This window comes from Juglans regia, chromosome 15, assembly GCF_001411555.2.
Source record: "Juglans regia cultivar Chandler chromosome 15, Walnut 2.0, whole genome shotgun sequence".
In the NCBI taxonomy this organism is placed as follows: domain Eukaryota; kingdom Viridiplantae; phylum Streptophyta; class Magnoliopsida; order Fagales; family Juglandaceae; genus Juglans; species Juglans regia.
In genome coordinates, this window is record NC_049915.1 from 6102885 (window position 1) to 6121666 (window position 18782).

Genomic DNA, 18782 nt, shown 5'->3' on the forward strand with positions numbered 1-18782 from the left:
TACAAAATTAATCATTCCATCTGTTAAATAAAAAAATATTTAATTCTACAAAATCTTTAAAGAAATTATGTCAAGAAATGTCATTCAAGTGTACTTTTGTTTCATAAAAATTTAATCTGCCAAGTCATTTTGTTTTTTTTACACTAGTCCATTACTTGGAAAACATAATTAATTAATTCTGAGTTTTCAAATTATTTAGTGAAAATTGAGGTTCTTAAATTATAAAGGTAAAATACATTAATATACTAAAAATTATATAATTTAGCTATAAGGAAAATGATTTATATAATTATTGAATATATACAAGCACTGTACACTCTCTTTAAAAAAAATTAAGAGAAATATAAGACCCACTTAAAAAATACCAACTTTTTCATAATAGACCGTATTCTTTTCAAAAGAAATGGGACGAGATTTGTACACCGACTATATGTATCATTAGTATTCTAAAAGTATTGTTACGCATCATCCCGTCATCATCACATGATATGACATTAGATGAGTTGAGACTATATATTATATTTCACTTGTAAATTTATCATCTAATGTCATATCATGAAATGATGAGAAGATGATCAAAAAATAGATGATGAATAGATTTTTTCTTATTGTAATTATCAATCCAGTAATAATTAATAAAATTTAACTTTTTTTCCTCCTCTTAGCTTTCAGCAATCTGCATTTAATTTTAGTTGGTACAATGACATGAGGTACTGCAATACTATTTGGTTGTTGTGGAAGAGAGAAACCCATAAGTATATGATCAACAACTTGATCGGTAGTACTGATCTTGAAATCGAATGCGACGGTCGCATTGATTATTGGCTCTTGAGTTCCTAAAGATTTATATATAATCGAAATCGTTTTCATGATTCACACCCCCACAAACTGTTCCTATTCTTTAACGTCGTATATATAAGCTGGTTTCATGCAAGTTGATGATAGAAAAAGGCATTTGATATTTTCTTAATTTGGAAGTTAAAGAGCTCATGACTCATGAGTACAGCTAGCTAGCTAGCATATTCAGCGCTCATGGATAAAATTGGAAACACCTTCAATAATTCGAAGAGAGATGTGTAATATACATGTAGATTTTAAAACCGTGTCATGATCTATTTTTATACATATAAGTTCTACTACATACAGTTATTTTTACGTATTCTTTATACGTGCACTCCACTAATATGATTAGTCAAAACAGTTATTTTATATTAAGAAAAGCAACGCACTCAATCACATTAATGGAGTGCGCTAGGAGTATACACAAAAGTGACTGTACATAGATCAATTTTTATTTTTTATATTTAATAGCCAAGTTTTTTTTTGCTAACGTGGCATCCTTTCCATGCAGCAACGAACACATTATTTTGGTCATAATTAGAATATATATATATATATATATATTATATAAGTACCTTCATAATATAAAAGAACAATCCACTGCTGGTTTGGTAAGCATGCATGTTGACAATATGAAAGTTTGATTGGGTGGCCAGAAACGAGAGGAACAGGGAAGCCAAAACCCTATTAAAAAGTTACATCATCAATATTTGTGATTATCATGACTTTTAACTTTTGCAACGGGAGACCTAGCATGGCGAAGATGCCTCTCTTGGGAAAGAAGTTGTGCAAACCTGCAGCAAAGACATATTTTATTCTTTCCATTATTAATATATATCTTAATGTCAAAAAGAAACTCCAAAATAAAAAATTTCGATATATATAAGAGTAATGTTAGCTAAATACAGTTTTAGAGAGTATAAATTTCGCGCACTCTTATGCCCGTTGGGATATTTAGTATCTGTTAATAGTAGTAAAATAGTTCGAGTTAATATATTTTATTGGGTTTTGGAAAATGAGAGAAAAAAAATTGAATGAAAATATTATAAAATTAAAAAATTATTTGATAATAATTTTCTAATATAATTTTTTTTTGAAAATTTGAAAACATAGTATTGTTTTTTGTGTTTTGTTTTGGAGTTTGAGAAAATTGTAATAATTAGATAAAAAATTTAAAAATTTGAAATTGAAAAGTGTTTTTTGTTTTTACGTTTGAGAATGAAATATCTGAAAATAACTGAGAATACTTAAGATCAACAGTTATGTTACCAAACAGACCTATTAAAAAAAAAGTAGAGTTCACCATTAAAACATAATTTTTTTTATGACGTATTTTTTTAAAGAAGACTTGCACGGTCTCTAGACTGTACAAATCATTTTCATCTCATGTAATATACCTTGCGAGAGCCTCTGCATTTGTTTCACTATTAGTAGGTTCAGAGAGGCCAGTATCCAGATTCACCCTAGAGACCCGTTGTTTCAGCAATTCTTCTCCAACTTTGACAAGATCATCCAAGTTCTTCGTTGTGGCAACGTCCACAGAAGATACTACCCCACTCAATGTATCGTCCTGCATTATTTTGATTCAAATATTAAACATGCCCAATGCCCATGTTAATCGAGTGCATAAAAACATGCCTACTCATCCTGGAAATATGGATTTGAATAAACATGACACACCTGAATCCGCAGATAGCTTTTCTCAGAATGAAGGGCTTGGAAAACCTGACAGAGATACACGTCAACCATATCTGCACTTGCTTGAGAAAATACGTCAATTATTGGGGTGGAACCACCTCTGGTTAACCAGTCTAGTATGCCCCACTTGGCTGCATCACGAGCCTTGTATTTCTCTTCGTCTTTATTTGAGCCAGTTCCTAATGATATGACCAAAAACCGGCCATAGTCCATTGGTTTTATAGGGAAGAAGTCGGGACTTCTTCTAAGGATCTCCTTGGTCACTTCACCAATGGCAAGTAAAGCCTGGAAAAGACACCAATTTAGCAGGTTAACACCAGTACTTTGCATTATATTTTTCATTGGGAAAAAAAAACATGCTAAAATTACTATTATTGGTATCAGGTAGGATCTGAAACAGCTTGAAAGATACCGGATTATTAGCAGCAACCCCACCATCTGTAAGGTTGAATTCTCTGACGTTGCCTTCTGGGTCTTTGGTTTCGAAGTAATAAGGTGGAAGATAAGTTGGTGCAGCTGAGGTTGCAATGCATACATCTGAGAGTAGGGCATCTAAGCTTGGGTTTTTTTTTACCTGGTGCATAAAAGAAGGAAACCAAAGTGAATCTTAATATTCCATCATTTGCAATCACTTCCTAATTGAGAGGATAAGAACAGCTAGAAGTCTCTAATTGAAGAGAAGATGATATTCAACCTCATAGCTAGAGAAGACGGTTGGCTGCAGTCGCTTGAGATCAAATGTTGGGATGACAACATTAGTCAAAGTCTGACGCATTCTTGTACTTCCAAGTTTTTCCCTAACAAGGTTATGCAGATACTTCCCATCGTATTTGGGTCCGGAAAGGGCTTTGAACATCTTTGCAGTAATTGGAAATAGCGGAAAACTGCAATTTTGGAAAAAGTACGTAACTCGTTTTAGTAACTAAAATGAATGGAAAAAGTAGTACAGTTTTGTGGAAAGCTTTGTCCTCATGAAAAGTACAGTTTCATCTCAAATGAGTTCTAAATTTACTTGTTTTGTGGGAATATTTTAGGGCAATGGTTTAAGTAGAAGTCCTTGATATCCTTAGCAGCAAAGACAGGTCTGTTCTTTTCATTTGGAGCAGTTAGCATGGCAGTTACAAGGCCGCCTGTGCTTGTCCCTGCAATCACATCAAAATAATCTGCGATTCTTGCATCTTCCCCGTCCAGCTTCTGCACCATGCACAAACAATTCAGTGAAAATGATAGAAGATTACATGCATGCTGAAACTTTCTGCTAGCTTATACATATATATACAGCGTGCATGCTTGAAAAGTGAATAAAAGTGCAATGAAGGATACATTGGATGGAGGATTCTCTAGGCATTACACATTATATATATTACTGTATATATCTGACCTGAAACTCAGATTCTAGGAAATCAAGGATGGTTCCTGGGATAAGCCCTCTTATTCCTCCGCCATCAATGCTGAGAACAGTGATTACATTTCCATAAGTGGGTGGCTGTAGGGGTACAATTTTTTCTGCTTCCATTAGGGATTAGGGAAATCGAGGGACAGAGAGATAATTAGGAGGCTGGGGAGGGCCTGGTTTTTGAGACTTGGAAAGAAACTGTGAATTCTTTCAAGAGGCAGCTGCTTGCTTAAAAGTGGTAAGTTGAGATCCTGATCGATTCTTAGATAGGAATAGGGGTATATATAGTCCTGACTCCTCTGAATTTTCAAGATATATTCAAGCGCGTCATTGGATTGGACCAAACCCCAAAAGAAAGTCATTCAATGAATGTGTTTCAACTTTGACCCAACTTTGGCATGCTTCCTTGGATAATGTTAAAAATGGACTAAACTTGATGTCATAACAAATCAATGGGAGAATTGATAAAGTTCATGAATACAATATACCCTCTTGCTTTGGCATAGAAATATAACATGACTAGAAGAAAATTGCTTATTTGCAACTAGTTATTTCTAGAGAAATTACTATTTCCAGCTAAAATAAGTCTGTTTTCGTCGCAAATAGTCATTTTCGTGGTAAAAAATATTTATAAATACTTGTTTTTCTTGTAGTAAATGGTCCCATATGCTTTAATTTGGCCGAACACTTGCCCCACTTTGATTGTTTACCGTCAAGTTAATCCATATCAAGTAGCGGCTGCATCTTAGTTTAGCATTATCCTGAACTTTGATATTTTCCCTAGATTACTTAATTGCAATGAACTCCACATTAAAATATGAACAATATAATCAAAATATCATTTTTGACACGTCAATTTTGATTCGCGAAAGCCGGCACCTCCAGCAACAACCAAAGGAGGGTGATAACATTACAAAGTAAATTGGTTTGAGGATAACTTGATTCCGATATTTCGCGCAAAAGGAAAAATGTATTTGTTACCAATCAAGTACTATGCCTGCATAAATTCCAACATGTACTGGTGAGTCATGATCACCGACAGAACTCATGATCATTCTATTGGCCTCATGCAAAACCAGCAGAACTGTGAGTCATTCTTAACCATTTGATTGGAAAAAAAAACATGTACTGGTGATCACCGACAGAACTCATGCAGCATGATTAGTAGTTCATGTTGGATGTTTTGACATTAAGGTTTTTCTTGGTAGGAGCATTAAGCAGCACCTGTGTACAACTTTCTGTGGTTGTGATTAACACACTTGATAACAGAATGAAGCTCGAGGATGGCATGAATTGAATTACATAAATGGTCATGAATATTGGAAAAATTAACAAAAAAGTAGCCCCCAATAAAAATAAACTGTGAAGAACCATATACTTAACTGCAGTACTGTTTCGAGGGCGATTATATCCTCAGACTCACACCGTGGTTGTCGCCGGCAAAAGATCCATGCCGTTGCTGGGGTTGAAGGCAAAGAAAACGATTGGGAAAGGAGCGAGAGCGACAGGTGTTCGATTGGTATGAGAAACAGAAGACTTGTTTGGTTGCACGGCTAGGTCATATTAATATCCAAGTTTAAAGAAATTCTCGGTCTCACTTGTTCGTTTGGTTGCGGGAATTACCCCTAATGATATCAAATTGGATCAAATTGAATTTCAGGGTTCCAAAAAACGTATTTATAAGTTTTATTTTTTATACATTTTATGTGAAATTATTTTACAAGTAATGATTATTTTTTGAATTTTTAAAAAGATAAGATAACTATGTTCATAATTTAAAGCATGTAACGCCCCGATCTGGTAGGAGTTGGAGTGTTCACTCTTATAATCTAAAATCATCTCTCATCACATATTTATATACTCCAATATGATCAAAAAGTACAAATTCATTTATTCAAACAAAAAATATTTGTTCATCTACCAGGACACTAAATAAATACCTCAATGAAATAATTTAAAATTTTCATAAATATTTTAAAATATCCATGACTCCAAATATCAAATGACATAAAATCATAAACTTATTAAATAAGACTTTTTTAATAAACTTGTATCATCTGGCACTTATACCTCTATGATCATCAAACTTTATTCTTGACTTCCAGCTGAGACATCAAAATTATCTGAAAAATGTTGTGAAGATAAGGAGTGACTTATCAACAACTCAGTAAGCAGAGAATATATACTACACTACAAGAAATTTGACTTTTATGGACAAAACGTTTTAGGGACGAATTAAATTTCGTCCCTAAAAGTTATTTTTTGAGACTAAATTTCGTTTCAAAAAATGCCTGAAATACTAAATTTGTTTGAACAGAGAAATATCGATTCGAACAAGATATTTTGTGTCGAACAAAATTGTCTTAAAAATGGACAATCGTTCGAACGGAACAAAATAGATTAGAACATGGAATTAATGTCTGTTCGAACAGTATATAATCTGTTTAAATAATAATATTGGCGGGAAATTAATTTATTTTTCCCAGGGAAAGTTAATTACCGTTCGAACTTAAATTTCTTTGTTCGAACGGACATGTTTTCAATTCATTTGTTTATTAGTATGGATTTGTGCATATATTTTTTCCATTAAAGTAAAAAATATTTTTTGCATTAATTTGTTATCATTTTCAAAATATAAAAATCTGTATATATTATATATTATGATTTGTGATGAGTTCAAATATTTATAAATTCATAAATTAATTTTATGTAATTAATTTTAAAACTTTATAGTGATTTATTTTATGTTAAATTTATATAAATATAAGTTTAAAGATAGTATCATTTTTTATATTATCATGAACGGCAAGTAAAATGAAAAAAATAAACAAGGTAGTAAACACAAAAAATAAAAACCATACATTAATTATATCTCAAATATATAATATTCAATACAACATAAAAAAGTAAAATAGTAACTAAAATGATCATAGGATCCTTCGTAGATCAACATCCTCTTGTAACATTTTAATACATCCTTCCAGATCCCTAAACTTCTCCATGACAGGCTCAACGAACTCCACAAACAGAGCTCGTACCTGATCCAAAGTAGCCACAGGAGGCTGTCTCTTAACAACGGTAATACTACTAGAAGCTGGATTTGTGGGAGGATCACTAGGCTGTTCTGGTGCAGTTTTCCACAAGTGCTCCTTACTCTTGCTAAATGTGATCTTGTTAAAGGGCCCCATCTGTGGCGATCTCTGCTCTGTCACAGACATTGTAACCCCCAATCAAAATAGGAGGTTAGATATCAGCAGTGCAAATGGTAGACTACCTCCACTGGAAAAGCGTGACTCCGATCGAATGATGAGGAAGAAATACAATACAAGATCAATGAGGTCTCCCCGTGCTATCCGCAACAAAAATCTGGCTTGATCGATCTTGAAATCAGTCTTCTGTTTATTCGGATCGACGTTATAGCCAACAATCAAATTAAGCATTTTGAAAAATGTTATACAATCGGCTTGCCGGATCACCTTGCTCCCATCATATGGAGGAGCAGATGGGTCTCGCACTAGCTGACACACTTGATCATCTATGAGACCATCATCAGGTAGATCCTCATCCTCACTTGTAACGCCCCGACCCCGAGGGTCCGGAGAGTTAACTCACAACACCTGATAAACAACTCTAACAAGGCTAGAGTACTTCCAAATTCAAGAATATATCCATTTTACCAAACCTCAAATCGAACGTAAATACTTCAATTAAATAAATCAAATAAACTCATTTATCCAATATTCAATCCAACAACCCAAATAAAATCAACTCTTCTTCATGTCTCAAATAACAACTAGAAATAATAAAACATTAACATAGTCTCCATAAACCGTCTAAATCCATTGAAGCAAACTTAAGAAAGATAAATAACCTCTAACACCAACACTAATATCATGAGATACCCAACAACAAATCAATGCTAATCTTCTCCATAGACTTTAATACTGATCCTCAGCTGAACCATCAATGTCATCTAAAATATTATGGAGATAAGGGGGGTGAGTTATCAACAACTCAGTAAGCAGAGAACATATACCAGTGTATAAACATGAGCATTTACAGAAATCAGAATGCAAAACAAAACATTTTCATTTTCAGAGTGCGGAAGCAGAACATGTTATTAAAATATCAGAGCGAAGATTTAGAAGTAATTTCATTCAAAATATTCTTTGGCATAGCATAAATGATCATCGTCATCATCAAAACATCATATCAGAACAGAGGCCATGTATAACCCCCGTGGTAGGGTTGTGCATCTGCGGATAGCCAAGCAGAACATAAGACACTCTGTCACCAAGGTGTGCACTCAAAACAGAGACCACTACTATAACCCGTGGCAGGGCCGTATCCACTATTATTACCCGTGGTTGGGCCGTATCCACTATTATAACCCGTGGTTGGGCCGTATCCACTATTATTACCCGTGGTTGGGCCGTATCCACTATTATTACCCGTGGCAGGGCCGTAACTGAACAGAACAGAAACAGAATCAAATTCAGAATCAGAGAGTCATGCCAAAGGTTTTCAGAAATCACGTCTTATCCAAACAGAGTACTGAACAAAAATCTTCGGAACATAACAAAATCATATCACAACATAATTAATGCACAAATTTCATATTCGCTCTCATTTTCAAAGTTCAGAAACAAAATGTCAAAAATAAGCTCATGTCTACACCAGTCATGACAAAAAATACTTTCTTCTTAAACAGAATCTCATGAGTAATGTAGAACAAATAACTGAGGTAGTTCAAATTTCTTTTCATAACAAAACATGCATATTTTTCAAAAAATACCTCAGTTCATTTTATTTAATGCAAATTCTAGCATAGGAACCCCGCTTACATGAACTTCTTAGCTTTTTCGAAAATTCCTCAAAACGTCGGACAATAATTAATCGTCACCTATAAAATAATCAAGCAATTCCCGTAAATTCTCAATCAATCACGTATTTCGTATTTGAACCTAAGAACCTATTTAAATCCTCAAAACCTAGAATCCTAAAAATTCCTATAATACCACCATTATCTAAAAAAAAAAAAAACACCAATATTGTTTACTCTTAAAATAAACATTTACTTAATAACATGCTAAAATACTTAAACGATTTAAGGTAAGTACAAGTGATAATTTCGTTAAATAATAATAAACAAAAAGCTTTAATCGTAATTTAAAAGTTTAAAATAAAATTTCACAATTACTAAAATAATTTACTACCAAAGTACAGTTTGAAAATCCTATTTATTGTATGCAAACTTTTCTTGTACCACCCGTAAAAACCACATAAAAACAGACCAAACATAACAACTTGAACACACTCTAAAACTAAGGGTAAAACCGTAATTCAATTTTAAATACCATGCAAAAATGTAAGTTACGGAAACTGCAACTGTGAAATCACGTAGACTCGGTGCAAACACCGTAAGGACAGGGGCGCGAGGCACTCACCGCCAAGGGAGGAGCTGCGCGCGACGCGGCGAAGAAGGTCACGGTGGTGAGGCACTGAGAGAGAGAGAGAAACACGGTGAGAGAGAGGGACAAAATTCATGCAATAGAGATGGTACACGGCGTGTGCATGGAGGTGTTACCGAGAGAGAGGGTGGTGGTTTGAGTCGGCGGCAGCGTAGTAAGGTGGTGCAGGGCGTAGCTAGCAAGACCAGGTTATGGCTGTTTCCGTCGAGGACAGTGGCTGAACGCGTGCCTGGGAAGGAGGGTCTGGCAAGGAAGTACTCTGTTTCTTGATGCCAAAAACAGAGCAGTCCTGGCTTCTTTCGGGGTTCAGATGCGCGACGTGATGCTGCCGGTGGAGACTTGCTGTGGTTGGTCCTACCTCAGGCTAGTGTTTCCCGTCGTGTGAGGGGCCAGTCGTGCGGTTGCAGCGTGGAAAGGCTTGGCCGAGGGAGTGGTTCACGGTGGTCTGGCTTACGGTTTCGCGTGGGAAGGCAGCGGCGCGAGCTTTCTTCGTAAGCATATAAATAGACGATTGAACATGAAAAGAAAACCCTAGACGAAAACCAAATGGATACGGAACGCGCATGAGGGACGTGTGTGTGCAAGCATGCCGTGAACGAAAGCGTGCGTGTATGCATGCTGTGCGACGGAAAACAAAATAAGCCGTGCGAAAAAAATTAAAATAGACGGAAAGAGAAAGAATTAAAAAAATGAAACATGCGGGAAAAAAATAAAATAAACGGCCAAGAACTTCAAATTAAAAGAAAATAAAAACGCTACTCAAAATCGTAAATTAAGTACTTAAATAAACAATCAAGTTATAAAAAAAAATAAAAATAAAAATAAAATAAAATAAATAAGTAAAAAAATCTAAAGTCCAACTATACCAATATTGGGTCCGGGTGTTACATCACTACCATCCTCACTAGCATCCGACTCTACATTCGGAGCTAGTGTGGAGGATGCGCCGGTGTGTCGGAATCAGATGGTGCAGCCGCTGGTCCCCATGTAGCCTCTGCAGGATATGCGTCAACTACTCGCAGGATGTCAAGGAACTCAGTAATAATGCTGGGAGAGAAATTAATACTCACTTCACAGACCGATAAGGTGTAGAACAGAGCATAGCGCTAAGTTCTCCCATGGCACTGTACAACTCACCGACCATCTTTGAATATGCAGTCCCCCGCTGCTGACAGATCAATATCCATCTTCGCTTGGTAAAGATGGACTGTATGCTCCGTCCCACCCATGAAAGATCAGAGAAGTCAGACAAAATGATCTCACGCTCGACAAGTATAGGGCTCGTCTCCTAAGCATGAGCTGCTCCACTACTTTAGCTGAGCTGATCTCTCACATGTTTTCTTCCGCTAGATGCTATTGATATACTTTTAACTATAAGGAAAGTAATAATATAATCAACCATAATATTTAAATTATATTATTGAAGAATTATATTATATTGAACTAAATTGAAATAATTCGTTAGAACGAAACATATTCTGTTCGAATTAGTAAAATCTATTCGAATAGACTATTCTATTCATTCAAACCGGCAATCTTTGTTCATTCGAACAAATTTCTTTTGTTCGAACTGAAATAATGTTGTTTGGAAACTGAGTGTCCAAACAGACTACAGTTAGTTCGAATGGGAACAAGCCAAATAGCCATGGCTGAGTCGACTTTGCCCCGAACTTAAAAACTCAATCTAGATGTTATCCTTTATTTTAATCGGTAGAAATGATTAAGCAGTAAAACCCAATCATTTCTACCGATTATTTTGATGTTATTTCTACGGAATACACCAAAATGGGAGATTTCGGATTCGAAATCCATACCCCCCCAAACACAACCCATTCGAACATAAAACCAAACAATAGATGTGGAGACTTGACCCATTCCTCTTAGAAATTCAAATGTGGGTTTCTACGACGGTTGGGTGGCGGTTTTCGCGGCAAAGATAAGGGGCAAAATCGGACGTCTCGACGGCTACTGGTTTGAACTGGAGTGATTTGTTTCATGGTATTCGAACTAGGTCTATAATGACTGTCGAATTGGATAAATATCCGTTCGAACGGTTATTATACTAAAATATTTATAATTATATTACTAATATTAATATATAATAATACTAATATTACAAAGTACAAAAGTATAAAAATAAAACTAATAATAGTATTATAATACTTTTAATTAATATATTTAGTATATTATTTGTAAATATATTTATTCTATTATACTAAGTACATACTAAGTACTTAGTATAATTTCAATGGTTTAATTATATAGCTACTATATATAAGTTATGATAACTATACTCGTATAGTTTATATAATATTATAACATTAACTATAGTTACTAATTATATAACTACAATAGCTATTATAAGTTACTAGCAACTATACAAGTTAATATAATTAGTATATATATAGTAGTTATTAGTTATATAGCTACTATAGTGTAAGTACTATATATAGTTACTACATAGCTATAGCTATTATAAGTTACTAGTAACTATACAAATTAATATAATTAATATATAGTAATATAGTAGTTATTAGTTATATAGCTACTATAATGTAAGTATTATATATAGTAACTATATAGCTATAGCTATTATAAATCATGATAACTATACAAGTTAATATAATTAATATATATATATAGTACTTATTAGTTATATAACTACTATAGTGTAAGTGTTATATATAGTTACTATATAGCTATGACTATTTTTAGTCATGATAACTATACAAGTTAATATAATTAATATATATATATATAGTACGTTTTAGTTATATAGCTACTATAGTATAAGTATTATATAGTTACTATATAGCTATAACTATTATAGCTATAATATATAATATATAATATGTAGTGCGAAATTAGAAGTAATTATATGTATTACATATATTACATATAGTTACTATATATATATTAATAAGTACTATATAATAATAATTAGTATATATAGTATAAGTATTATATTAACTATTAGACCAAAAGTATATTATATATTATCAATTATAATATAAAATAGTTGCTATAGTATATATATATATTATATACTATATAATATTAAAATATTTTATACATCAGATTATTAAAATTATAGGAAATTACTTATAAGTATAATAATACTATTATTAGTTTGAACCCAATAATGTCTCGTTCAAACGAATTTATCTCGTGGAATGTGTTCGGTGGGAAATTTCGCGCCAAATACTCTGACAAGTAAGTTTATTCGAACGTGAAATTTTTTCATTCAAACGCACTGGTCGAATAGTGTTACGAAAATTCCCTTTGAGCCTGTCTACATTTGAAGAATATTCTGATTTGTTAGTTCGAACAACAATATTACACGTTCGAACGTGAATTAAATTGCGGCAGATTTGGCGCCTATTTTGAAATTTTCGGGTTTGAATGCGTAAATGTCTAGTTTGAATGAGACTTCATAGATTTAAATACCTCAACCTCCAGTTTATTTTCAAAATTGATGTGGATTTCTTTGGAGGCAGAGCATGACAAGCAATTTTGTGTATGTGAGAGAGTGTTGTGGAGAGAGAGAGAGAGAAACAGACTTAGTGAGAGAGATGAGAGGTTTATAAAAGGTATTACTTTTTTTTTTTTGTATTTCGAGTTTCATTAATGTTAGTTTATTGCACATGATTTAGAGTTTTCTCATAATGTGTTTTATGCTTATGTAGATATTGTGGATTTATATTTTGTTTGGATTGCTTAAATTTGAGGTAATATTTATAATTTTTAGATTTTTGATACTTTATAGTTTTTAATTAATTATGTTAAGATTTTTGGTATATTTGTGTTTGTGCAATCCCATTTAAAATAGGTACTCTGCCAATATACATCTTATGAGATTGTATTCGTGAAAATTATGTTTTGTGGCAAATATTTTGTCTCTGTTTCGTGTCTGGAATCTGGGCTTATCCAGATCGAACGCTAAAATGTTAGTTCGAACGGGATCCTGTCCGAACAGAATCTTGTTCGAACAGAATCCTGTTGAAACATAGTAATAAGATTTTAAGTGCATGATTTTACTTAAAAGACTAATAAGATATAAAAAAATTATAGTTAAAATATAAAATAATATAGTATAATTACAAAATATTTTGCACTAAAATTGAAATGGAAACTTAAAATATAATATAACATAGCAATTGTTAATACTTCAATTAATTTTTAATACCTATAAAATATATAATTGCAAAATAATATAACTAATTGCAAAATATTTTGCACTAAAATTAAAATGGAAACTTAAAATATAATATAACATAGCAATTGTTAATACTTAAATTAATGTTTAATACTTATAAAATATTTATAATAAAAATAATATAATATAATTACAAAATATTTTGTACTAAAATTAAAATAAAAACTTAAAATATAATATAACATAGCAGTTGTTAATACTTAAATTAATGTTTAATACTTATAAAATTTTTATAATATTGGTGATTAGTAATGTAATTTTGCAATGTATTAGTAATTTGGAATGTGATTTGCTTTTAAATTTATTGTATAATTGTAGGAGTTGGATAGTTTTGGATTTTAGAGTTATTTTTATATGTATTGGCATCACACAGAAAGAGTCCAAAATGAAAACTTCCTCTCGCATCCTGTAGATTCCTTACAATGGAGGAAATTTGACATCGAGTATCCATGGTTTGCTGAAGAACCTCGCAATGTACGTCTTGGTTTAGCAACATATGGTTTTAATCCATTTGGCAACATGAGCACTTCTCATAGTACTTGGCCTGTTATATTAATTTCCTATAACTTGCCACTTTGGAAGTGTATGAAGAATCCGTATTTTATGATGACTCTACTGATACAAGGGTCAAGGTCACCAGGGAATGAATTAGATGTATATCTGCAACCACTAATTACAGAGTTGAAAGAGTTGTGGGATCAGGGTGTCAGTACATATGATGCGGCCTCGTTAAGGGAGTTCAAGATGCATGATGCAGTGATGTGGAATTTTCCAATATATGGAAATTTGTCTAGGTGGAGCACAAAAGGTAAAATGGCTTGTCCTGTTTGCAATAAAGATACACAGTCTCAGTTGTTGAGTAATGGTAGGAAATTATGTTTTATGGGACATCGTCGTTATTTACCACATGATCATAAATGACGTTCAAATAGAGCGATGTTTGATGGAAGGGTTGAGTGCAGGGCATCACCACCAGAATTGTCTGGGAATGATATTATCAAGCAATTGGGGGATGTTTCAGAAAACAGATTTGGGAAAGATACAATAGTTCGAAAGAAAAAATGACAAGCAGTGGAGTTGAATTGGACAAAAAAAAAAGTATTTTCTTTGAATTATCATACTGGTCTATCTTGACACTGTGCCACAATCTTGATGTTATGCACATCGAGAAAAATATATGTGAGAATATATTGGGCACTTTGATGTCAATATAAGAGAAGACAAAAGATACAGCTAACTCTCGTAAAGACTTAAAGGAGCTGGGGATAAGATCAAAGTTGCATTTGCAAAATAATAGGTCGTCAGTTTATATACCCATCGAATGGTATACACTTTCAAATGATGAGAGAAAGAAATTTTGTGATTGGTTTATGACAATCAAATTACCCGATGACTATGCTTCGAACATGACAAGATATGTTCGAACACATGATTGGAAGATAACTGGTCTAAAAGTCATGCTTGTCATGTATTTCTACAGTGTCTGTTGCCAGTTGGTGTGGGTGGAAATCTTACTCAAGATGTACGTACATCTCTCACAGAATTAGGGGGATTTTTCAGAGACATTTGTAGTAGAACGTTAAAAGTTGATGCATTTTAAAAAATGGAAGCTGACATTGTAGTAATATTGTGCAAATTGAAGAGTTTGTATCCACCTTCATTCTTTGATGTAATGGTTCATTTGGTTGTGCACCTACCTCGTGAGGCTTTAGTTGCTGGCCCGGTTCAATATAGATGAATGTATCCTATTGAACGGTTTTTGGAAGAACTTAAGCGATCTGTGGGGAATAAAACTCATCCAGAAGGTTCGATTACAAAGTCATATATTGATAATGAGTGGCATACCTTTTGTTCAATGTATTTTAGTGGGGCTGTTACTAGATTTACAAGACCAGACCGAAATTATGAAGGTGGATGAAAGATGGGAGTCTCATCGACATTTACTATGTTTTCCCAGACCGTGCGTCTCATAGGCGCACAAGGGGGCTACGACTTATGTGGGCGAGAGTCTGAAAGAGTTCGATGGTATGTCTTGAATAACTGCGCAAAGTTTGATCACTAGTTGAGGTTAGTGATGATCCTCTAAATCAATATTATCTTTAAGTTTATGTATAATAATATAGTATAACTTCATACAAATTAAACATTCACATGAACATGCGCAGCAAACATATACAACTATTTCGCTCGAATGGTGTAACTGACGTAGAAAAGACGTACGAAGATGAATTTGCCTCGTGGTTTGAACATACGGCATTGCTTTTAAGCCCCATTTTATAATACGAATTACATACCACTAAACTCCACTTTTTTTCTATATAATAATATTTATTGATATAGGTTGTATCAAAATATGGTGAAAATTCAGAAGAAATCTCACTAGAACTGTATGCTTTAACATGTGGTCCGTCCAGGTGGGCCATCCAGAAATCAGGATGTTTGGTGCGTGGATATAGATTTTACACAATTGATAGAGAACGATATAGGAAAACTCAAAATTGTGGGGTCGTGGTCAAAGGAAGCTATGGGGATAATAACATTGATTTCTACGGAATTGTGGAATATATCATAGCGTTAAAGTACGTGGGAGGATATATGGTCTGGTTGTTTAAATGTAATTGATGGGATGTGTCAAATCCTAGGTTGGGAGTGCGTAACGATGATTATTTTATGAGTGTCAATACATCTCGCACATGGTATGAGGACGATCCCTTTGTTCTCGCTTGCCAATCAAATCAAGTTTTTTTATTTTGATGATCTGGAGTACAGAAACACATGGCGGGTAGTGGAGAAGTTTGCACCAAGAAATGTATATGATTACATTCAAGAGATAGACAAACCACATGAAGAAGTTGATAGTCTAGCAAATGAAGCATATCAAGAAAACGAAGTAGGCATCAATCTATTTGTTGATCTAAGCCAATATGATATGGTCTCATTGCGTAGAGATGATGTTCAACCCGAAGTAATTGAGGGTAAAATATCGGAAGAAGATGAATCAACTGACGTGTCTAGTGAGGATGAGGGCGACTGGTCCAACAAAACGAATAGTGAATGAATTTCAAACATGAATTTTTGTAAGTATTATTCTTATAAATATCTGTAACGTTTGTTTGAATAATAATTTGTTACAATTTCAAATAGATATGCCTCTCAAACACAAAACAACACGTGTGCCATCTCCATCCATTACTGACTTCCCGTGTGGTTCACCTGCCATGAATAGTGAGCTAACATCACCAAGCCCAGAACAAGGTATTTTATCGAATTAAATATCACATTTTATGTTCAATTTAAGTAATATATCTATAAAATAAAATAATTTAATTAAAAAATTATGCTTTAATTATTGTATATATAGCTGTTGTAAGCAAGTGCCGAGGCAGAGGCACTACAAGGGGTGTCTGCACAGAGAAAGTAAGAAAAGTGGGTAAAATCAAGGTTGATATCCCTGATGATCACACCGGTGGCTCTAGAGACTCAGCAGCGTGGCTTGCTTCTTATGTTGGTACGCTTACTCGCACGTTTGCACCGATTTCTACATTCTCTTGGTCTAAAGTTTCCCAAGATGTGAAAGACCGCATCAAAAAGCGTTGCTTGGTAATAAGCTACATCTCAAGAAACTAAGTATATAACATGTTACTTTCAAGTTACTTTGTATTTATACTAATTGTTTACAATTTTTTAAAGTATGAGTTTGAGCTTAATTTTGGCAGACGAGAAGATTGATTAACGGTTGAGGAACTGATGTCAAATGCATTTTGGAAGTACAAAGATCGATGACATGCACACTATAAGAAGTTCAGTACTATAATAGAGGCACGCCAAAATCCATTCCAAGCAATTCCACCAAACGAATGAGAGAAAGTTTATGATATGTTTGAAGATCCTGCTTATCAGGTAATATCGCTACTATATTTTTTTAGCAGTATATGATAGATGTATTAAATATATAGACTAATATTTTTTGTTTTAGCAAACGAGTACTGTGAACAAAGCTAATAGATCAAATTTAAAGATAAACCATCATGTAGGTTCTTGATCTTTTCATCGTTTGTCTAACAAAATGGTAAGTTATTTTAGTGCCTGTTAAATATTAATATATAATACACTTTTCTGATTTAAATTTTAATATTGATTTTCCTTTTGCAGAAAGAAGAAAGTCCTGCTGACTATGATGATCTGACCCAATTGTATGCTAAAGCACACAAAAATCGTGATGGTGTTTGGGCCAGTCTCGAAGCAGAGGCAAATTATATAAGTTTAAGTTTTTTTAATTTCATTGTTACATAATATTTTTATTACTTATATTAACTTTAATATTTTTGTTTTTGTAGGACAAGAAGATATCTCTTAAGGAAACTGCTATGGATCCATCTGATGCGTCATCTGTTAACGATGCTCAGATCCTTTCTTAAGTTTTTGGATAATGTTCTGGATATTTGAGGGGTTTAGGACGTTGGATACAACCGTCCTCAACATGATCATCCTATTCTTGAGCCAGATCGAATGACGACAAGACTAAAGAATTGGAGGAAGCAACACTTGAGATAGAACGATTAAGGTCCAAGGAAAAAGAGAGGATGCAGTTGAATAACCAAAAAATGTTTGAACAGTTCCAGTCAATGATGTCCCAAAACTCTACGCCACCATCATAGTCTTAAAATTTATATTTTCTTTAATTGCATTTATATTATGATATTCCAAAACATTTGAACAATTGATATTTGAATTACAATTTGTGTAATATTAGTATGATATTTTTAATTAAATTTTGATCTATATGATTAATACCGTTCGAACAGTAAATAACCAGTTCGAAAGGTAAATTACCATTTGTAATTCCATTCGAACCAAAACCGACTCATTTGAACAAAAACTAACCCATTCGAATGGCAATCGAGAAATATGGACGTTCGAATAATAAATTATTTGTTCGAACAACATTAATATGCAAAATCTCATTCGAATGGATATAATTTTCGAAAAAAAAAAATTCTATTTGAACAGACATAATTTTTGTTCGAACACAAGTTATTTGAAAAATTTATTAGTTCGAACGCATAAAATTTGTTAGAACACTCCATTCGTTCGAACAGAATCAAATATGATCATTAGTTTGAATGAATATTTCATATTGTTTGAATGGATGTCTCGGTTC

General features: G+C 33.4%; 1 protein-coding gene across 1 annotated transcript; it reads right to left on the reverse strand.

Moving 5' to 3' along the window:
* Window positions 1–1496: 1496 nt before the first annotated feature.
* On the reverse strand, window positions 1497–4174 carry LOC108992316 (patatin-like protein 2). The gene is made up of 7 exons (XM_035685707.1): window positions 3920–4174; window positions 3551–3732; window positions 3233–3422; window positions 2951–3112; window positions 2521–2823; window positions 2238–2410; window positions 1497–1634 (listed from the first exon to the last, which is right to left on the reverse strand). Exons 1-7 carry the CDS (start codon window positions 4052–4054, stop codon window positions 1544–1546), a joined length of 1236 nt encoding a protein of 411 aa, XP_035541600.1. The 5' UTR covers window positions 4055–4174; the 3' UTR covers window positions 1497–1543.
* Window positions 4175–18782: the final 14608 nt, after the last annotated feature.

What these genes read in the sequence shown, in the direction of transcription:
- LOC108992316 (XM_035685707.1), bottom strand. Translation starts at nt 4,054, where the DNA reads ATGGAAGCAGAAAAAATTGTACCCCTACAGCCACCCACTTATGGAAAT. An exon ending in AAAGCTATCTGCGGATTCAG is followed by an intron (nt 2,411 to 2,520) that starts GTGTGTCATGTT and finishes AAAATAATGCAG; the next exon opens with GACGATACATTGAGTGGGGT. An exon ending in AATGCAGAGGCTCTCGCAAG is followed by an intron (nt 1,635 to 2,237) that starts GTATATTACATG and finishes TCTTTGCTGCAG; the next exon opens with GTTTGCACAACTTCTTTCCC.